The sequence below is a fragment of the Electrona antarctica genome (genome assembly GCF_951216825.1).
Source record: "Electrona antarctica genome assembly, chromosome: 14".
Classification (NCBI taxonomy): Eukaryota; Metazoa; Chordata; class Actinopteri; order Myctophiformes; family Myctophidae; genus Electrona; species Electrona antarctica.
Genome location: NC_136795.1, coordinates 42,098,169 through 42,121,230, shown reverse-complemented (window position 1 = coordinate 42,121,230; position 23,062 = coordinate 42,098,169). Strand labels below are relative to the sequence as shown.

Genomic DNA, 23,062 nt, shown 5'->3' with positions numbered 1-23,062 from the left:
GGAAGTTTCTTCTTGGAGGTGCCCATCTCTGTCTGTCTTGCATCACAAGTAAGTATTCAGCTGTCCAGATCCAAAACAGTTCTGCGATATACTGTACTTCATGCTTCCATTTCCTTTTGATATACAAGTCACTCTTTTCAAATAGTCCTGGGGGAAAGTTGGGGTTTCCTTTCAGCAGGAGAATGTGGTTTGGGGTGAGGGCCTCAAGGCCATGGGGGTCGTCAGATGCTTTTGTGGGGGTTCTGTACAACATGTGGTTCTTCCCAGCGTGTCCTAGTTGTTGATGGATGTGATGTAAAATGAGCTGGGAAAGATGCAAGTCTTTGAAATGAATATGGCGCTTTGTTTCTGATGCTAATGCAGACTTTTGCAAACTACCTCCCTCTCTGAGGATGTCCTCCTCCAGTATGGGGTCTAATATGTACAGTGGACTGTTCTTGGAGATGATATTTGAACCATGTTTGAGGGAGGCAATTTCATTTTTGAACCTGTGTTTCTGTGCAAAATGAATGCTTGCCTTCTCTGCTTCATCACAATCTTCTGGAGTGAGATGTTTTCCAGACAATGTGCATTTGAAGCGGTGATGATTCTGTTCAATACTTTTGACTCCAGCATCATTGTCACTTTTGGTGGCTTTAAGTTCCTTTCTCTTTTGACTCAGAAGCCTTTTAAGTTCAAAGAATCGGGCGACAGACATTTTAATCTTCCAAGATGAGAAGCAAGAGGAGTCCTTAACGATGGCTGCTGCTTCTCTTTTGACCTCTGGGTCATCGATGGGAATAACTGACTCCATTTCCAGCGTAGGCCACTCGTTTTCAAGCAAATCTGGGCCTTTCCTCTTCGGGCCTTGAAGTTGCTGCTTGATGCTCTGCAATTCACTTGGCAAGACCGGATCTTCTTTTCTGAAAGGTAAGTCAACGTAATGTTCATTTTTCATTTCTGTTCTCATCGTGAATTGAGTGTCCTCTCTGGGCATTTCCAATTGCCCCTCTGATGTCTTTTCATTCAAAGCATGGTTGTGTTGTTTAATGAGATTTCCTTCCAGATGTTCAACAGATATGTGATTTGTTGTGACCACAGAGCAGCCAGTTTTAACTCTGCTCTTAGTTCCACTCCTGAGTGGTCCATTGATGACCCAGCCGACTCTTGTTCTGACTGCGTATGGTCCTTCATTTTGGCTGTTGATCAGCTCCCATGGTTCCATCACTTTTGCTGCATTAGTTCCGATGAGCATATCCACATCTGCATCCAAGTCATGCAGCTTTATGTTCCTCAAGTAGTGCCATTTGTCCACTTCATCCTGTCGTGGAATGTTCACTCGTGACACTGGCATAGCCTTTTGGGTTAAAACATTTGGCAGTTCAATAAAATCATTCATGTCCATGCCTGATACTTCCAAGTGAGACAACACACTGGTACTCACAATTTTCTTTTGCCCCATTGTTCGCAATAGAATACTGGCTGGCTTGCCACTTAGCCCCAGTCTCTTTGCAAGGTTCTGAGTGCAAAAGGTACCGGAACTCCCCGGATCCAAAAATGCATATGTCTGCACAACTCTGTCACTCATTTTGCTTTTCACTTTAACTGCCACAATTGAAAATACAGCATTGTCCTCGTCTCCGGCCCCTATATGGCCACATGTCTGAGACTCATGAGATGCATCACTCCCAGGTTCATGAGCTTCATTATGCTCAATGTGAAGAACTGACGGATGCCTTTTCTGACACACGCCGCAATACAATCTACTCATACAAAATGTGCTTGTGTGTCCCACTTTCAGGCATCCAAAACAAATCCCATGCTCCTTTATGAAATCTATTTTGTCTTTTTGTGTCTTGGACTCAAACTGTGAGCATTCGTCAAGTGAGTGACTGGTTTGTTGGCAGAATAAACAGAATTTTATGTGACCTTTGTTTCCCTCTTTCACTGCAGTGACACTGGTGGCAAAGGTGCCCTGATTCCTCTGCCTTGGTTGACTGACAGTGGGGGGTGACCTGTTGTAGCTGGTATTTTTTGGATCCTGAATATTTCCAAACAGTGGGTCAGAGACAATTCTAACTTCCTTTTCAACAAAGTTCACAAGGTCAATAAAAAGTGCTCTGCAACCACGTTGCTCCTGTAAATCACATGCAACATTCCTCCATTTCTCCCTCATCTTATAAGGAAGCTTCATGACAATATTTCTGAGGTTTGATGGCACGTCCAACTCATTCATGTGCATGATTTGCTGTGTTAAATTTGAGCATTCCCTCAAGAAAAGAGAAAAGGATTGCAGTGCTTTGACATCTTCTCCTTTAACCAGAGGCCAGTTATCAATTCTGTCCATATAAGCAGAAGCAATTTTGTATTCATTTCCAAAATGTTCAGAAAGCAAGGATTTGGCCCTTTGGTAGCCTTGAACAGAGGGTAGGTGCTGACAACTTTTCACCAGGTCTCTTGGTTGCCCCCTGGTGTACTGTTCTAAAAAGTGTAAACAATCACTTTCATTGTCAGTTTTGACCTCAACACAATTTTCAAAGGATCTGATGAAGGAATGGTAATGAAGGGGATCACCATCAAAAACGGGTATTTCTCTCACTGGTAGGGAAGACGCTAAATTTTGCTTTACCAACATATTAGTGATTTCAGTTTGGCGTTGCATAATGTTCACAATGTCATTTTGGGTGCTATTGTTAGATGTCATGTTCGAGGTGGATACCTGTCCTGTTTGTGGAGCATTGTGAACCATTTGTGTTATTGGTGCTCGAGTGTTATTGTTTGGTGGTCTGAGGTTTGTCTGCAATGTTGCCCTTTGTGTGGTTTCCATAAACCTGATGGTCTGTGATGTTGTCTTTGGCCTTACAGTGACAGCCTGGGCCTCAGGGTGAGATACACTTTGCATGTCATTTTTGTCATTTCCCTGTGGGACATATTGCTTAGCTTGAGGGTTGAGGTTGCTTGTCATCCGATTTTGAGCCTTGTTTCTTTCCAGGTATGAGTTCATTCCATCTGATCTTTTGGAGCTGCATTTTGAGCTGGTTTCCAACACATTGAGTTTGGCATTAGTTGCAGCTAGCTCACTCTCCAGAGCCAACTGTTCCTTTTCCTTTCTTATTTTCTCTGTTTCCTTCCTTAATTCCTCCTCCTTTGCTTCCAACTCATGTTTCCTTTTTAATGCATTAATGCGCTCCACAAGTGCTGCTTTGTCAGCCTCCACCATTAGCCTGGCGGATGCAGTAGAGGAGGTCTTAGATACATTAGAGTGTGTTTTTTCCCTTGGACATGAAATGTTGGAGGCACTGTCTTCTGGATTGATATCGTCAATAATAGTACTTTGTATAGTTTGAGTCTCAAGATCATCATTGTCATTTATTGCAACACCAGTTTCATGTATTTCAGACTCATTTTCAACATCATTTGTATTTGATACCACATGAGGGTGCCCTGCAGCAAACACAGTCACTGTCTCATTTGTCACATCTGGATCCATTTTTCTGAATGTGATTCACACAAGCAATGTGTAATTAATTTACGTCAGAGATTTAAGAATGAAAGACTCACACGTCCAACAAACTCCCAATATGCATCAACGTGTAGCAGGACAATAATTCAGTCACTCCAATGAGCTTGCCTCTTTCCAATAAGGCTGACAGTTATTCTTCACATACCAATGTTGTTGCTGCGTAGTTTTGTGCGAGTGTGATGTCCATTTGGGCCGCTTGGTCCTCTGATCGTATCTTTAACAGCTTGATCCAAACTTCAAAGTGACAGTGCATTGTGCGGGTGTGCCGGCATGGCTGGTGGCTCCATTGCTTGATTTGTTTGAAAGTGCAAGTGCGTCGATCCACTCCAACTCCAAACATCCAACAGTGCAAAAAAATCCAAAACAACAATAAAAGTTTCCGCTTCAAATAAGGGAGGGTTTTTTACTTTATGTAGTGGCTAATTTACACCAACAATAAAACTTAAAAAAGCCACTAAGGGCACCAGGTAGCGAATCGTACTCAGAGGTAGAAATGAGACCATTGTCAGACAGGCAGCGAAGTTTAGTGGTGTTTATTTTTAGCTTTTTGGTCCAGACAGCAAAAGATGGAAAATGTTCAGGTTCATCCCTAACCTACTGGTAAAAAACCATATGCCTTCCTGGTGCTCTGCTGACTAACTGTGTGTGCTCATTAATTAAGTAACCTCAGCTGTGCCCCAAAACTGCCCATCACCTTCAAAATAAAAGCATATAGCTGCAACACAAATAGACTGAAATAATAAGTGTAAACAAACCAAGCAAAACAAACAAATAATAAATGCATTAAATTATATAGAAAGCATAGCAAAAATACTTAATAGCTCCCACAATACCGATCTGATTCTCGTTTGGATTAAGAAGCGTCGGGGAGACGGACGGACACTCACATTGCGTTGTGGTTGCACACCCTTTAGCCCTGTGTTTTGTTGTTGTGATTGTTGTTGAGAAACAGGAAGACACTCGCCTTCTTCCTGTGACTGTCTATGTACAACAATTCGTTTTATAAATGCAACTATAAGTAAACATGTGTCACATACATTAACTATGCAGCCCATGTAATGCGTCAATATAAACGCATCGATGAAAGAATAAATACATACCGTAAATAAATGAACGTTTGTTTCTGACGGGGTTCGAACTCCTCCGTTTTTCGGCATAAAGTTTCCCAGCCATGGAACTACTACAGTGAGCCATTCTAGTCATGACATTTTGTAATCATAATCAAATCATACTTTATAAAAGCAGCCATCACAATTCAAAACGAACATGGGGAACTAGATTAACTTGAAATCTCATTAATCACACCGATTTCCAAAACGGCTGTTTAATAGGCCTACAGATTTGTTTCTAACGTCTCTCACCATCATCACCTATACGTTCACCTTATGGTCATTATGTTATAGGCCTACAGGCTACATAGAAATAGTAAATGCATGATATGTTAAATTAACAATCTGTTTATAACATGACCTAAATATGCCCAAAAGCCACATTAAACTGACCCAAGTCACGCCAGTCAATGTACGTGCTCCAAATTATCAAAGCTAATGGTGCTAATATTTCACACACAATATTAAGCCCATTTAAAGCGTCAAAATAAACGCATCAACGGATGACTGAATAAATAAATAACTGTCAGCATCTCACAGGATTCGAACTCCTCCGTTTTTCGGCATAAAGTTTCCCAGTCATGGAAGGTACTACAGTGAGCCATTCTCGCCATAACATTTTGTAATCATACTCAAATCATATTTTATAAAAGCAGCCATCACAACTCAAAACGAACATGGGGAACTAGATTAACTTGAAATCTCATTAATCACACCGATTTCCAAAACGGTTGTTTAATAGGCCTACAGATTTGTTTCTAACGTCTCTCACCATCATCACCTATACGTTCACCTTATGGTCATTATGTTATATGCCTACAGGCTACATAGAAATAATAAATGCATGATATGTTAAATTAACAATTTGTTTACATGACCTAAATATGCCCAAAAGCCACATTAAACTGACTCAAGTCACGCCAGTCAATGTACTGGCAGCGGTGGCCGAACGGATAGCGGCGCGGTCTAGATACCGGAAGGTTCCCAGTTCGAACCAGCCGTCCGACACGTTAAAATTACCACCGCTGAAATGCCCTTGAACAAGGCATCAACCACTACGATGAAATGTGTTCTATGAGCAGGGCCTGGCTGGAAACAAGTTCTTGAGCTTAGCCCAGATACCCTGGGTAAATATAGATTTCATTTCATTTCATTTCATTTACGTGCTCCAAATTATCAAAGCTAATGGTGCTAATGTTTCACACACAATATTCAGCCCATTTAAAGCGTCAAAATAAACGCATCAATGGATGATAAATAAATAACTGTCAGCATCTCACAGGATTCGAACTCCTCCCAATGTCAAAAGGAGCACACCAGTCTGAAGCATAGCCCTGTGTGCCATTATGTGCACTCCATCTCTGAACAGTAGTTAACTCATAGAGTACAAATCCAGTTAACACAACTCAAAACAACAGACATGAGACCTAGATTAATTTGAGAATGATGTCATTCATCACACTGATTTCCAATACGGCTGTTTAATACAGATTTCTTAATATTGCCATCATCATATATTATTCATCATGCCATCCTGTATAGGCTACTTAGAAATAGTAAATATGAGCAGGTAGATTAACAGTTTGTTAATAACATGACCTATACTGAGGGAGCTTTTCAGACAGTGTCTGAAAAGCTCCCTCATTAATATACACTGACAGTAGCACATTGACCAGACAATGTGCTACAAATGTAAGCTAATGTGTCACACACTAACCATTCAGCCCCAGTCATTTAAAGCATCAAAATAAACGCATCAACGAATATGGTCTTCCTCATCACTGTAGGCCTACTATCATTTTTGTACAAACCAAAGGCTCTTTTCAGAGCCACCCACACTTTCGTTCAATATTTATTCAGCTAAGTTTCATGATCAATGGGGTCGAACTACTTATATGTAACCCGTTCTCAACAGTGATATCAACGTGCATTATAGTAGTAATGGATGAATTCATGACAGAGGTGGCAGTGCATATTTAGGTGAGGCGACTTTGAGACAAGCTTGGTTATGGAGCCTCACACAGGACTCAAGTTAACATTATTGGGATATAACATAAAAGGAGTCTCTGGGTCAGGATGTATTTTTTCCCCCTAGCAATGCTGATTAATAGCACCAACATCACTTTAACCACTTGAACCATATTTTCAAATTATTTTAAGAATAGCAAGCAGATCTACAAGATCACAGAGTCGCAGTCTTGCAGTATTGTTATATGTCGAGCCTTTAGTGTGTGTGTAAACACAAACTTTGACTCCTAACACAAACATGAAATGCCATTGACAATGAATGGCCAGTTCTGAGTGTTTGTGTTAACACAAACATTGAAGACGAGGACATGTCTTAATGTGAAATTGTGATTGGTCAGAATGAGATGATGTAAAATAACGTATGATGATAGGGCACTTATCACTTCACACGGGTGTGATTTTTGTTTGCATTGTATTCTGTATTCTACTGTCATTTCACAAATATGCTTGGTGTTCTATGTGAAGCACATTTAATTGCCTTGTTGAAATAAAATTGGCTTAATGAGCCATGACAAAAAAAGTGTGATTATTACTTATCAAATTACTGCTGAACTAATAATAATTGCCTGTGAATGGGTGTCTGAGATAATTAATAGTAAGGAGCATGCACAGGTATCACGCACACACACGCATACACACACAGTTTACTGACTTATTATAGCCTTCACACAATGCCACTCCAATAATATACAGTATTTGTATTGTGTTGTGTTTGTATTGTGATATGTATCTCCCATGAGTCTGAAATAAAGATTGAATATACACTGCATTAGTTCAACCCTCCCATAGTTACAATTTGAGGATTTTACTGTGCACATGTGAGTTGGACAAATTTAAAATAAATGCACATTTTAACACAACTTTGAACATTCCCCCCAACATACTAGAAAACATGCTCAGCCCCAACCTCAACTCATTCCAGGACTATGAAGTAACTGCTGGTTTTGGTGTAAACAGTGAAGCATAACACAAGCCACAGGGTGGAGCTGAATTATTCACGCACTATTAACGGTCTCTACTCTAAAGTTACAGCATTTTTTGCAACTGTATTGCACACTATGAAATTGAGTATGTACCAAGGGTCATTTACCAATATAAAGCGCACTTTAAGGGCATCGCTATTACGCTTCCTAGTTCAAATCACAAGACATACTTGTGTGTGTTGAATGTGTTCCCTGTCACAGTCTGACCATTATGTCTGCATTAACAGCACAGTGTGTTATTACTTAATTTATTTGTTCAGTTGTAATTTAAAGTAGGCCTAAGTAATACAATTACCATACACTTCTGTGTAATAGGTAGTTTTATTTGTGGGCTCAATTGTCCCTGTAAACATGTGGGGGCTAAATATATTTATGGTAAATGTAAAATATCCACTTTTTTAATTGATCCTGTGTACCATGCTTACATCTATAGCAGCATGAGCATTTCAATCACAATGATAGATGTATTCACAACTTCGAAAATACAGCACCTTAATTAATGGTGGATGATAACATTGGCTGTACGTAGCTTTTAATTGAAGCTATATGCACTTGAAATATGAATCTACATGTTCACAAGCTCCTCTAAAGTTCATAAACATTAGACCCGATTTAAAGGAATCATTGTTGCTTATGAATTAAACAATGTCGATTACGTATTGGACAATGTATGCCTCTGATCACTGTATTCACATTCATGTCAGATGAAACTGGTTTAGCTGACAGACTCTAATATCCTTTTGTGTATAGTATTAGGATGAACTCTTTCTTGGAAAAGATGGGTGGTCCTTAAAAGGACCTTGTATATGTAGATGGCGTAGCTCTCCTTCCTGGACTTTCTGTGCTTCTTGCCCCACTTCGCAGCGGTTTTGGTGACGGCTTTCTTGGAGCCCTTCTTGGGCGCTGGCTTTGCTACTTCAGGCATGTTTCTTTCTCAGTGATTGAAGAAAATAAGTGAACTGTGTTTCGGCGTTGCACCAGTATTTATACTAGCAAGTCTATGCAAATGAAGTGTGCGACTCCCAGCATATGATTGGCTTCTTCTGCCACTGCTCATGTGACCCACAGAGGGAGGAGACATTGATTGATTGATTGACAGTTTGTCAACAGTTTGCAGAATTACAGTACATTTCAAGCACAACTCAATACAAATAATGTTCTCCCACCCGTCTGATCTACTGTCGATAAAATACAGACTACTAGGGTAAATGAGTAAATCTTCTATTTCACGCTAAATACAATTATAACCCACGTTCTAATCTCTCAATGCATTTATATAATCTAGTCAGTCCACTAAAATACTATTTGCTTGCCCTGAACCACTTTGTACCATTGCTGTAATGAGTGAGGTAATTTGACTTCAAGCAGACCTTGTTTGATTTAAATATGTATTAACAGTTTGCAGAATTACAGTATATTTCAAGCACAACTCAATACAAAGACTCTTAACTGCGAGTGGACGACCCAATACAGCATTACACTTGTTTAATAGAGCGTCCACCTTGTTCAATTCATCAAAATATTTAGATACGTACAAATACCCCTGTATTATAGCCAGAGAACAGAACAGGAATTCATCATAAAGGAGGTAAAGAGGTAAAAATGGGAAGACTAGCAGTAAGGGCGGTGGTAAAATGGAGCTGTTTTGTTAAAACTATTAAATGCCCGGTTCTAAATTGTAATACAGATGAAACGATAGAGCATTTGCTAGTAGACTGCCAGAGGTCATTTGTAAATGGTACCACATTGGCTTCTCAGACACTTTGCCATGCATATTTAGTCTCATGTTTGAAAACAAATCTAACCTATCTTGTCATATTTATTATGTACTATTTCTGAGCAGCCTGTATAACAATGACTATAGGCCAATGGTGAATTTAGGTGATGATGGTTGGAGATATGCAACCAATCTGTAGGCTATTAAACAGTCGTGTTGGAAATAAATGTGCCTGTGGTGAATGAGATCTCACCTTAATCTAGGTCCCATGTCCCATTTTTTGAATGGCTGCACGGTTTTATACTCTATCATTTGAATATGATTGCACAATATTGTTGCTAGGAATGACGTCCTGTATTACGCTCCAGGTCTAGGAAACGTTATGCTGCCAAAGGGAGGGGTTCGAATCCCGTCAGAAACAGACATTTATTTATTTATTCATTCATTCATGTATTACTTTATTCATTAATTAATTCATTATTTTATTTTGACGCATTACATGGGCTGCATGCTATATATACTCCTATGGCGATAGTTACATTTCTAAAGCATAGGCTATGTATTGTTGTTGGAGATACAGTCACAGGAAGGAGACGGGTTGTCTTCCTGTTTAATGACAACAAAACATAGGCTACGGCTAAGGTCCACTTCCACAACGCAATAATGTGAGTGTCCGTCTGCCCAATAATCGGATCGGATAACGGATTGGGTATGTTTTGGCATTGTGACAGGCATTTGCGAGGACAGCTACGCATTATGTCGCCGTTAGAACATCAGCTCGTTGCTACGGCGACGGATGACGGATTTCGTCTTGATCTGATTTCGTCAAAAAATAACACACCGGCGGCTACGATGTGGAGAAGAACAAGTCCCGCGTTAAGATCGCCGTCAAGAGCCTGGTCACTAAAGGCACCCTGGTCCAGCTGAAATCTATATTTACCCAGGGTATCTGGGCTAAGCTCAAGAACTTGTTTCCAGCCAGGCCCTGCTCATAGAACACATTTCATCGTAGTGGTTGATGCCTTGTTCAAGGGCATTTCAGCGGTGGTAATTTTAACGTGTCGGACGGCTGGTTCGAACTGGGAACCTTCCGGTATCTAGACCGCGCCGCTATCCGTTCGGCCACCGCTGCCACTAAAGGCACCGGGGCTTCTGGCTCTTTCAAGATGAACAAGGCAGAAGCGGTGAAGGTAAAGAAACCTATTGCTAAGAAAGCAGTTAAAGCAAAGAAGCCTGCTGCAGCCAAGAAACCCGTAGCAGCTAAGAAGCCCAAGAAGGTGGCAGCAAAGAAGCCCGCAGACGCCAAGAAATCACCCAAGAAAGCCAAGAAGCCTGCCGCCAAGAAAGTAGCAGCTAAAAGCCCGAATTAGGCCGCCAAGAGCCCCAAGAAAGTGGCTAAGAAGCCCGCAGCAGTCAAGAAAGCTCCTGCCAAGAAGGTTGCCAAACCCAAGGCAGCAAAGTAGGCCGCTCCCAAAAGGAAGTAAACGGACTTCTCCATCTTTATACCCACAAAAGGCTCTTTTAAGAGCCGACCACATTATTTTACAAGAGTATACTATCCTCACTTGTTACGTCATGGTCACATGTGAGCACTGGAATAATAACCAGTTTATGGCTTTATAGTAATACATTTTTTTTGCCTTACGAGCAAAAATATGGACCCTTTCTAAAATATTCATTGCTAATATTATGTATTGCAAACATCATTTCTGCTGCTGGCCTATCTGATGCTCTCATTGCTCTAATCCAAAATATCACAGTACAACACAATATTCAACGCATGGCATTACATCACATCAGATAAAGAATACATGTCATCAGATTGATACATCAAAGGTACTCACGTAATCAAATCAATACATTCAGTTAGATAAATAACATTTTGCAAATCCCCCCACCCCTAATAAATATTGACATCAATATTTGTGAAGCCATCAATCACTGTTTTGCTATGGCCATGACCACTGTTTTGTTCGAAATAGCATTTCAATTGAGTAGTGCCATTACAAATGTAATAGCAAAACAACTAAAGAGAAAAACAGTAACACGTCCACCTCATCAAATTGAAATTGTCAAGTTAGACATGTATTACCATGTGTTGTGCCTATATCTCACGAATTCATCAAGGATGAGAACATAACATCTGTCTAACAGTAGAATATCTGTACAATCAATGAACCTATGAGTATACACTATAGTGCTGGTCTATATAGTATATTATACATGCTATCGAAATAACATAGTTTAGTCTTTGCATGAATTCGTCGAGGCTAGATTTGACAAAACATTAGGAAGGGTGGGGATAATTCATCACATATTAATATATATTATAATATGATATAGAATATAGAGAGAGTTTGTGTGTGTGTGTGTGAGAGAGAGAACAACACTAAATGTGACCATTATCTTGACACACACACACACACACACACACACACACACACACACACACACACACACACACACACACACACACACACACACACACACACACACACGCACGCACACAGACACGCACAGACACGCACACACACTCACACGCACACACACACACACACACACACACACACACACACACACACACACACACACACACACACACACACACACACACACACACACACACAATCACACACACACACACACACACACACACACACACACACACACACACACACACACACACACAATGGACACTTTAATACTGTACATCATTTGCATAATTTGTATTGTGTAAGTGTTCTATTTGTATGTTTGATATTGTTTTCTGTTACATTTTTATTTATTTAATTTTTTGCTGCATTGTATGCTTTGGCAATACTATAGTTACTACATTCATGCCAATAAAGCTAATTGAATTTAATTGAGAGAGAGAGAGTGGTGGGGGGCGGGGTTAGTAACGCCCACGCAGCTCGTTTTCCCTTTCGGGGTTAGTAACGCCCACGCAGCTCGCTCTGCCTGTCCTCCCTTACGTCCTCCGAACACTGGCTCGCCGTGGCGGAGTGAAGCGTATCTCCGGTCTGATCTACGAAGAGACCCGCGGGGTCCTCAAGGTCTTCCTGGAGAACGTGATCCGTGACGCCGTCACCTACACCGAGCACGCCAAAAGAAAGACCGTGACCGCCATGGATGTTGTCTATGCTCTGAAGAGACAGGGCCGCACTCTGTACGGATTCGGAGGTTAATAATGCTGACTTGATCTACCAACAACCCAAAGGCTCTTTTAAGAGCCGCCCACACTTTCTCTACAGAGCAGATTCCATATACAATTTGTAGAACCTTTTGAAGATTTGTGCTTTACTAGTCAAACAAGCTGTGTTACTATGATCCGTTGACCGTTAAGTCTGCCGTTTTCCGAAAATTCCAATACCCTAGCTTTATACACCACTAATGTATCATAGTTAGCAAGCTACTGTCTAGTCCAGAGAGTGACCGTATACTGCTTTGCATAGGCAAAATAAATGTTCCATTGGCCGATTGGTTTGTGCGGATTAAAAATGCTAGTCTGTTGCAAGTAGTCTTTGACTAGTAGTTGAGAAAACTGTTCGGTGTGGACGTGGCTGAGCGTGCGTATATAACTGGTACAAACTAGACATGGGCCATAAAGTTAAATTGTCTGCATTTAAATTTGGTGCCGGATACATTAATGACAAAGTACTATTATAAAGAGACCTGTGCGTAATAACAACTGACACAGGATCAAGCAAAATATGCATTTATCTAAAAGTATCTAGGCAGTCTTTAGTATATTGGGTCCCTTATTTATAAACTACTTTTTGGCTGCTGTTGACGCATACAAATATAAAGTCAGCCTTACTTAGTTTCATATTAAGCGACGGAACTAGTAACATTAATCAGTGATTTATGAAGTGTGCTCCTCAAAGACATTGGAAATTAATCTTTACATGGAAACAGTGGGTGGCTCTTAAAAGAGCCTTTGTGGGGTTTGTTAAACGAATGAAGCACATTTATTTCTTGGCGGCTTTCTCGGTCTTCTTGGGCAGCAGAACAGCCTGGATGTTGGGCAGCACACCGCCCTGTGCGATGGTCACTCCACCCAGCAGTTTGTTAAGCTCCTCGTCGTTGCGGACGGCCAGCTGGAGGTGACGGGGGATGATACGACTCTTCTTGTTGTCACGGGCAGCGTTTCCAGCCAACTCCAGGATCTCAGCGGTCAGATACTCGAGCACCGCAGCGAGGTAAACTGGAGCTCCGGCACCGACTCTCTTGCCATAGTTGCCTTTACGCAGCAGCCTGTGAACACGACCAACGGGGAACTGGAGCCCGGCACGGGATGAGCGAGTCTTAGCCTTCGCCCTGGTCTTTCCTCCGGTTTTCCCTCTGCCGCTCATTTTGATGTAGGTTTAGTTCTGGAGTAAAATCTCGAAGCAAATTGAGAAATGTGGTGAGAAGAGGCGCGCGAGACCTTTTATATCTTCAACAACACACAACCTAGTATTGTCTGTATGTGAGGCTGTGCGCCCCACCAATGAATGAGTGTATGAACTGAGCTCCCGTCCAATCAGTGCTAGAGTTGTGAATGCTCCTCCCAAGGAAGGAGGTTCCTTGGGAAAGACGGTGTCTAGGAGAGAGAGAGAGAGAGAGAGAGAGAGAGACAGTCTTTATTTTACAAGGGAAATTTGTTTTGCTCAGGTCAATGCATACATTCAGGACAATACATACACAATGAAACACCCAGCATAGTATGAGTAAAATAATTCTAAATGTAAAAGATATTTAAAATAGTCTCTCTCCATACATATACACTGTGTTCGTACACACACACACACACACACACACACACACACACACACACAATTCCTGTTCTGTTCTTTGATAGTAAGGGCATTTTATCAGGTATTCGACCAATCTGGGAACTAAATCGTTACCAAGAAACGTCTTCACCAACGTGTTTCTAAAGGTGTCTAATAACATGTACTAAAAGTTTGAAATTCAACTCCCGTGGGAAATTGAGTTATTAGCATAATATGTGACCATACCCTTAACATCCTATATAAGGCAAAAAAGTCCAAATTTCATCATTCTTTAAGTAGCATGTGACATATGAAACTAGGGTGATTTCATGATTCTGAATCCATTCCAAGCATTAGTTTTACACAAAAAACACTCCTTGGGCTAAATTAAGCCTCCAAACTGGCTCACTACAACAAGCGCTCCACCATCTCATCCAGGGAGATTCAGACCGCCGTCCGCCTGCTGCTCCCCGGTGAGCTGGCCAAGCACGCCGTGTCTGAAGGCACCAAGGCTGTGACCAAGTACACCAGCTCCAAGTAAACTGTTCTGTCTGCTCTAAACACAACGGTCCTTTTAAGGACCACCCATCTTCTCAAACAAAGCGTTTATCCTCCTAACATAATGACCAACTATTACAGCGCTTGAGATCTAAACCACTTTGTCCAGTTCCGTTATCGAACATTTATGTGGTCACCGATTACATGAAACTTTCATATTGGGCAATACATTCAGTTAATAATTTCCATATGCAACTACGTATATACAGTATGTATGATCTACGTACGTTAGAGAAGCTTTCTATTACACTAGTCTAGCTCCACTAAGACTGTAAATTAATTGTATTATGATCCAAACAATTTATAAACATTACTAAAATGTGTATTTTGTTCCAAGTTGTGAATACATGATTATTTGTAGGTGCACCTGTATTCTATCAATCTCATGATATAGATTAATAAAGACACGGGGACGGCATTATAGTACCATTAGGAATATGGGCATATGTAGGTTTGATAGCGACAGCATATGGCACACAGGGTCAATTCAAAAACTGAATACAAACGTGACTTTAAAGCATATAGGCCCTAGCAATGTTTACAATAGAGCGCACGAGTGGGAAAATAAACGGGATTCAATTAAACAGCAGTGTAGGCTTATTTCACCAAGTACTTTTAACTTTTCCATGTCATACGAAATATGCCTACCAGCATTATCAGTTTGCAATGGAAACTAGTATTCCATAGTATTTATTTGCCCAGCAACCCCTGCAGTAGGCTATGGTATTTGTAAGAGTTTCCCTCCAATCGGTGCCAGTGATGCATGATACCTCCCCAAACAAGGCGGTACCCTGACCACTGACCAATCAGAGGACGACGGAGTCTCTGAGGCGCTAATAAAAGCAGCAGTTTTCAGTGCACTAAGCATTCTATTCTCAACTTCTTCAGAAGAGAACACGATACAATGGCAAGAACCAAGCAGACCGCTCGTAAGTCCACCGGTGGCAAAGCGCCCAGGAAGCAGCTCGCCACCAAGGCAGCGCGTAAGAGCGCGCCGGCAACCGGTGGAGTGAAGAAGCCTCACCGTTACCGTCCCGGTACAGTGGCTCTGAGGGAGATCCGTCGTTACCAGAAATCCACCGAGCTGCTGATCCGCAAGCTGCCCTTCCAGCGCCTGGTGAGGGAGATCGCCCAGGACTTCAAGACCGACCTGCGCTTCCAAAGCTCCGCCGTCATGGCTCTCCAGGAGTCTGCTGAGGCTTATCTGGTCGGTCTGTTTGAGGACACCAACCTGTGCGCCATCCACGCCAAGAGGGTGACCATCATGCCCAAAGACATCCAGCTGGCCCGTCGTATCCGCGGAGAACGTGCTTAGACTAATCTGTCACAACCCCAAAACGGCTCTTTTAAGAGCCACCAAATGTGTTATTTGAAGAGAAATCATTCCTTTCAATAGTATAGATTGACAATAAGCCAATAATTACTGATTAGCTTCATTTTATTAAAAACTGTCAACGTGTTGCATTGTTTGTCTATAGAGCCTATATTTAACAGCCATAATGACATGCTACAATAACTAACGTTTTTAGCCAGTTATGTAGATACATTAGTGAATATTTTTGATTAATCACTCACATTGACACATTCAGCTCCACCCTGTGGGGTGTTGTTGAACTCAACATGATGCTTCACACCAAAACCAGCAGCAGCTATTCATAGTCCTGGAATGAGACTCTTCTGTACAAAGCAAGTGTAGAGAGGAGAGCTTTGGTGTAAATATAATCTGCATGTCTATCAGCGTTTGCTTCTCAAAGTGGAGGTGGGGGTTGAGCGTTGAACATGTTTCCAGTATTCGGGTTATTTTAATTGTTGTGTGTTAAATGTGTTGTCTAAGTTCAGTTGTGTTTTAGACTCTTAGTCTTAACTCACATGTGCACAGTAGTGAGATATTTATTTTCCAGTTATGTTCAGGTTTTAGGACTCCTTATTCTTCTTTCTTAATATTCATGCCAATATTTATTTATCAAATTTAACACCAATAAAGGAGCTAAAATAACTGAGTCTGGTACAAGAGTTTGGTGTGGCATTTTTGCAATAGTGATGTGCCAGGTTTTAGCATGTGGATTTTGTCAATGATGGCCCGTCTCTGGGAGGAAACACTAAAATAAAGTAAAATTGGATGACTATTATTGCTTGGCAATGGGCCACTTGCTTTTAATGAAAAGCATGTACACCCAGGTTGGTGTTTTTCTATATACTGTAGAAGAGTGATAAACACATCTTACAAAATGTCTTGTGTTGGGTGACATTGCGTGAAGACTATTAGTTGTGTGGCCCAATGTTCTGCATGACTCCTTTTGTTCTAAATAACACAATGAGGGGGGGGGCACGCTACTATGAAAGGCAAAGCCATTTTATTTCAACAAGTCAATTAAATGTGCTTTACACAGAACATCAAGCAATGGTGTTCCAAAACTATGGAATGCACTTCCCATTACAATCAGAACTGCAGCCTCACTCCCAATATTCCGCCGTAGTCTGAAAACCCACCTTTTCAGACTTACCCTACCCCCTTAGATAGCACTTTATGTAGACTTATAACAGCATTTGATACAGACTTATAGCATGTTATGTAGACAACACTAGAATTGCATTGTATGTAGTCACAGCACTTTATAGTATAGCATATAGTATACGTATAGTTTATATGTATAGTGTCATTATATAGATATTCCACTGTTACGTTAGCTTACGCATTTACTACTTTCTAAGTATGTGATGTATTGCCATGCTTTTTGTAAGTTTAATGTAAATCGCTCTGGATCGGTCTGCTAAATGCATACATTGTAATTGTAATTGTAATGGAAATGTACAATGAGTACATTAGCATGGCCCATCATGAAGTATCTAGGCATACCAGAGAAGTGTCTCCATAATCAAATATACATATACAGTTTATAGAACATTTAAACACTCTTAGGTTTCTGATTCACAGTGAGTTATTTGTCCAAAATTAACCAAGTTTTCCAACAGCTGGCATTCTGTCATTGGAAGTTGGGATCAACTCCACCATCATGCTTTCCTTGAACTGGAGTGTGTTTACTGCGTTCAGAAAACATTATATTTATAGCAAACGGATGACATAACGAAATAGTAGTTTATGGTATCACGTCACCAGGAATGTCTACTAAATTGATTGTGAGTATTGTTGTTATTAGAACATAGTTTACAATATTTTAGAAGAAAAATGACAAAGGCAACACTTTGATCCGACTCTAGACAGGTGATGTTTTGATGTTATTACTAAAAAGGAGTGCACTGCTTTAATCTTAGATACATTCATGACAGAAAGGCACATGTGTGTTAACTGGTCAGCTCTTTGTCGCATTAAATAATATACACAGTAGTTTGTTATAACTTGTTTTAATCGAGGAGAAAACACAAGTGGCAAAGAGAGAAGAGGGCCTGTGTGTGTTGACTCTACATGGTTCTCATGTGGTGTTTAAGTCCAGCCCCTTCAGAGCGTTCAGCATCAGTCTGTGAGAGTTTACTTGAGAGAAGGAACAGCAACCTATTATCCGAGACAATAATGGCAGAAGTCGCACCAGCTCACGCTCCGTCACCGGCCAAAGCCGCAAAGAAGAAGGCAGCACCCGGACCCAGCGTCGCTGAGCTCGTCGTCAAGGCCGTGTCCGCCTCCAAGGAGCGGAGCGGTGTGTCCCTGGCTGCGGTCAAGAAGGCTCTGACTGCCGGCGGCTACGATGTTGAGAAGAACAAGTCCCGCGTTAAGATCGCCGTCAAGAGCCTGGTCACTAAAGGCACCCTGGTCCAGCTGAAAGGCACCGGGGCTTCTGGCTCTTTCAAGATGAACAAGGCAGAAGCGGTGAAGGTAAAGAAACCTATTGCTAAGAAAGCAGTTAAAGCAAAGAAGCCTGCTGCAGCAAAGAAACCCGTAGCAGCTAAGCAGCCCAAGAAGGTTGCAGCAAAGAAGCCCGCAGCCGCCAAGAAATCACCCAAGAAAGCCAAGAAGCCTGCCGCCAAGAAAGTAGCAGCTAAAAGCCCGAAGAAGGCCGCAAAGAGCCCCAAGAAAGTGGCCAAGAAGCCCGCAGCAGCCAAGAAAGCTCCAGCCAAGAAGGTTGCCAAACCCAAGGCAGCAAAGAAGGCCGCTCCCAAAAAGAAGTAAACTGCCTGCTCCATCTTTATACCCACAAAAGGCTCTTTTAAGAGCCGACCACATTATTTTATAAGAGTATACTATCCTCACTTTTTACGTCATGGTCACATGTGGGCACTGGAATAATAACCAGCTTATTGCTTTATAATAATACATTTTGTATACATTTTTGTGTTGCCTTACGAGCAAAAATATGGACCCTTTCTAAAATATTCATTGCTAATATTATGTATTGCAAATTTCTGCTGCTGGCCTATGATGCTCTCATTGCTCTGATCCAAAATATCACAGTACAACACAATATTCAAGGCATGGCATTACATTACATCAGATAAAGAATACATGTCATCAGATTAATACATCAAAGTTACTCACATAATCAAATCAATACATTCAGTTAGAACATTTTGCAAATTCCCCCACACCCCTAATACATATTGACATCAATGTTTGTGAAGCCATCAATCACTGTTTTGCTATGGCCATGACCACTGTTTTGTTCGAAATAGCATTTCAATTGAGTAGTGCCATTACAAATGTAATAGCAAAACAACTAAAGAGAAAAACAGTAACACGTCCACCTCATCAAATTGAAATTGTCAAGTTAGACATGTATTACCATGTGTTGTGTCTATATCTCATGAATTCATCAAATGCATAGAAATAGTCATCAAGGATGAGAACATAACATCTGTCTAACAGTAGAATATCTGTACAATCAATGAACCTATGAGTATACACTATAGAGTGCTGGTCTATATAGTATATTATACATGCTATCGAAATAACATAGTTTAGTCTTTGCATGAATTCGTCAAGGCTAGATTTGACAAAACATTAGGAAGGGTGGGGATAATTACTCACATACATATTAATAAATATTATAATATGATAATATAGAGAGAGTTTTTGTGTGTGTTTGTGTGTGTGTGTGTGTGTGTGTGTGAGAGAGAACAACACTAAATGTGACCATTATCTTGACACACACACACACACACACACCATGGACACTTTAATACTGTACATTTTGATCATTTGCATATTGTATTGTGTAAGTTAATGTTCTATTTGTATGTTTGATATTGTTTTCTGTTAGATTTTTATTTATTTTATTTTTTGCTGCATTGTATGCTTTGGCAATACTGTAGTTACTACATTCATGCCAATAAAGCTAATTGAATTGAATTGAGAGAGCGAGAGTGGTGGGGGGCGTTAGTAACGCCCACGCAGCTCGCTCTGCCTGTCGGGGTTAGTAACGCCCACGCAGCTCGCTCTGCCTGTCCTCCCTTACGTCCTCCGAACACACATAAAAGAGCAAGTCTCTGAGCTCTCAAATCACTCAGTTTTCTATCTCAGACTACAGCTGAATTCAAAATGTCAGGAAGAGGGAAGGGAGGAAAAGGTCTTGGAAAAGGAGGTGCCAAGCGTCATCGCAAGGTGCTTCGTGATAACATCCAGGGAATCACCAAGCCCGCTATCCGCCGTCTGGCTCGCCGTGGCGGAGTGAAGCGTATCTCCGGTCTGATCTACGAAGAGACCCGCGGTGTCCTCAAGGTTTTTCTAGAGAACGTGATCCGTGACGCAGTCACCTACACCGAGCACGCCAAGAGAAAGACCGTGACCGCCATGGATGTTGTCTATGCTCTGAAGAGACAGGGACGCACTCTGTACGGATTCGGAGGTTAATAATGCTGACTTGATCTACCAACAACCCAAAGGCTCTTTTAAGAGCCGCCCACACTTTCTCTACAGAGCAGATTCCATGTACAATTTGTAGAACCTTTTGAAGATTTGTGCTTACTAGTCGACAGTTAAGTCTGCCGTTTTCCGAAAATTCCAATACCCTAGCTTTATACACTCACTTTTCAAGACTAATTGTCTCCACCAGGCCGAAGGCATGGGGAGAGAGTATGTTTTGCACTCCGTCCGTGTGTGTGTCCGTCCGTCCTTCCGTCCGTCCGTTATCAGCTAATCTCCGGTACCGTTGGCCCGATCCATGCCAAACTGCACACACTCCATGGATGCCAACGATGAACCTCTGCCCCACATATTCCTCAACGCCCTGTTATAGCGCCACCATGAGGCCGATTTAGGCAAAACACATTTCTGTAGATTAACCGTACAGATTTTATCCATACATCACACAATTCGGTATACACTATCTACATAGTCATGTGATCAACACGGATTTGCACCATTTCCCATCTTCCATCCTGATTGGCTAATATTGGCTTCCAAAGCTCACATGAATGGTCCGTTTTGAACAAAATGCCACAAATCACAAAAACAGTGTGCAATTTCCGTGAAATTATACACGCACATTTCCACTAGGCCGAGGACGACATGCCACTCATTATTTTCCAAATCAGCCTCATGGTGGCGCTATAACAGGCCAATTCCTGTTTTTAGCTATAACTGCATCAATCTGTATACAATTTATGTATGCGCACTCCCTAGAGGCCATGGAAAAACATTTTCCCTGCATCCCTCCACATCTGCCGGTTATAGCGCCACCATGAGGCCAATTTCTGCTGAACACATTGCTTATGTTAGTCGCACAGATTTAATCCAAATCTCACGCAAATCGGTACACACGATCTCTGTAGTCATGTGATCAAGACGAGTCTGTTGGATTTCTCAGATTCTACACTGATTGGCTAACATTGCCTTCCAAAGTTTTCAGGAGTGGCCTGTTTCGTTCAAAATGCTGCACATGTCCTGCTCATCCAGAATTCTATCCTCAGAGATGCTATGAGTGATCTGGCTCTGCATTTCCTCAACAAAATGAAGATACATCACACACAGTCCTATCCTCCTGGTGGAGACCTGTGCCCAGAAGGGCACTTTTTCTAGTTTATCATAGTTAGCAAGCTACTGACTGGTCCCTTTTCTATATTGTCTAGTCCAGAGAGTGACCGTATACTGCTCTGCATAGGCAAAATAAATGTTTCATTGGCCGAATGGTTTGTGCTGATTGAAAAAGGCTAGACGGACCCGGTTGAAGTTCTTTGACTAGTTGAACAAAACTGGACGTGGCTGAGCGTGGGTATATAACTGGTACAAACTAGACATGGGCCATAAAGTAAAAAATGGTCTGCTTTATTACATTTGGTTCAGACTACATTAATGACAAAATACTATGAATACAGATAAGACCTGTGCGTAATAACTTACAAGATCAAAGCAAAATACGCATTTATCTAAAAGTATTATATAGGCCCTCTTTAGTATATTGGATCCCTTATTTATAAACTACTTTTTGGCTTTGAGTTGACGCAGACAAGTCTGCCTTATTTACAGTTTCATATTAAGCGACGGAACTAGTAACATTAATCAGTGATTTATGAAGTGTGCTCCTCAAAGACATTGGAAATTAACCTTTACATGGAAACAGTGGGTGGCTCTTAAAAGAGCCTTTGTGGGGTTTGTTAATCGAATGAAGCACATTTATTTCTTGGCGGCTTTCTCGGTCTTCTTGGGCAGGAGAACAGCCTGGATGTTGGGCAGCACACCGCCCTGAGCGATGGTCACGCCACCTAGCAGTTTGTTAAGCTCCTCGTCGTTGCGGACGGCCAGCTGGAGGTGACGGGGGATGATACGACTTTTCTTGTTGTCACGGGCAGCATTTCCAGCCAATTCCAGGATCTCAGCGGTCAGATACTCGAGCACCGCAGCGAGGTACACTGGAGCTCCGGCACCGACTCTCTTGCCATAGTTGCCTTTACGCAGCAGCCTGTGGACACGACCAACGGGGAACTGGAGCCCGGCACGGGATGAGCGGGTCTTAGCCTTCGCCCTGGTCTTTCCTCCGGTTTTCCCTCTGCCGCTCATTTTGATGTAGGTTTAGTTCTGGAGTAAACTCTCGAAGAAAATTGAGAAATGTGGTGAGGAGTGGCGCGCGAGACGTTTTATATCTTCAACAACACACAACCTAGTATTGTCTGTATGTGAGGCTGTGCGCCCCACCAATGAATGCGAGCGCGGGCTGAGTGTGTATGAGCTCCAATCAGTGCTAGTGGCGTGAATGCTCCTCCCAAAGAAGGCGGTTCCTGCCCAGAGACACAGAGAGAGAGAGAGCGAGAGAGAGATACTTTTTGATTGATTGATTGAAATATTTATTAACAGTTTGCAGAATTACAGTACATTTCAAGCACAAACTCAATACAAAGACTGTTAACTGTGAGTGGACGACCCAATTAAGCATTACACTTGTTTACAAGAGGGTCCACCATGTTCAATTCATCAAAACATTTAGAGACGTACAAATAGACACTTCTATATAGTCAAAGAACAGAAC

The 23,062-nt window shown here is 41.6% G+C and overlaps 6 protein-coding genes across 6 annotated transcripts in view; 3 read left to right on the top strand and 3 right to left on the bottom strand.

The window, feature by feature from the left end:
• Positions 1 to 8,331: 8,331 nt before the first annotated feature.
• The window catches only part of LOC306936642 (histone H2B-like), a gene marked incomplete at its 5' end in the record, with an annotated part of 43,121 nt that continues 28,390 nt past the window's right edge, over positions 8,332 to 23,062 (bottom strand). The window contains one exon of the mRNA XM_079520227.1: positions 8,332 to 8,421. The remainder of the gene's footprint in view (positions 8,422 to 23,062) is intronic.
• LOC306936640 (histone H2A-like) lies at positions 13,308 to 13,691 on the bottom strand (the record flags this gene model as incomplete). The annotated part of the gene is made up of 1 exon (XM_079520225.1): positions 13,308 to 13,691. The coding sequence occupies one exon, from the start codon at positions 13,689 to 13,691 to the stop codon at positions 13,308 to 13,310; it is 384 nt and encodes a 127-aa protein (XP_079376351.1).
• LOC306936629 (histone H3.2-like) lies at positions 15,556 to 16,123 on the top strand (the record flags this gene model as incomplete). The annotated part of the gene is made up of 1 exon (XM_079520213.1): positions 15,556 to 16,123. The coding sequence occupies one exon, from the start codon at positions 15,556 to 15,558 to the stop codon at positions 15,964 to 15,966; it is 411 nt and encodes a 136-aa protein (XP_079376339.1). The 3' UTR covers positions 15,967 to 16,123.
• LOC306936624 (histone H1-like) lies at positions 18,181 to 18,774 on the top strand (the record flags this gene model as incomplete). The annotated part of the gene is made up of 1 exon (XM_079520208.1): positions 18,181 to 18,774. The coding sequence occupies one exon, from the start codon at positions 18,181 to 18,183 to the stop codon at positions 18,772 to 18,774; it is 594 nt and encodes a 197-aa protein (XP_079376334.1).
• LOC306936654 (histone H4) lies at positions 20,140 to 20,451 on the top strand (the record flags this gene model as incomplete). The annotated part of the gene is made up of 1 exon (XM_079520241.1): positions 20,140 to 20,451. One exon carries the CDS (start codon positions 20,140 to 20,142, stop codon positions 20,449 to 20,451), a length of 312 nt encoding a protein of 103 aa, XP_079376367.1.
• On the bottom strand, positions 22,213 to 22,596 carry LOC306936639 (histone H2A-like; the record flags this gene model as incomplete). Its single annotated transcript, XM_079520224.1, has 1 exon — positions 22,213 to 22,596. One exon carries the CDS (start codon positions 22,594 to 22,596, stop codon positions 22,213 to 22,215), a length of 384 nt encoding a protein of 127 aa, XP_079376350.1.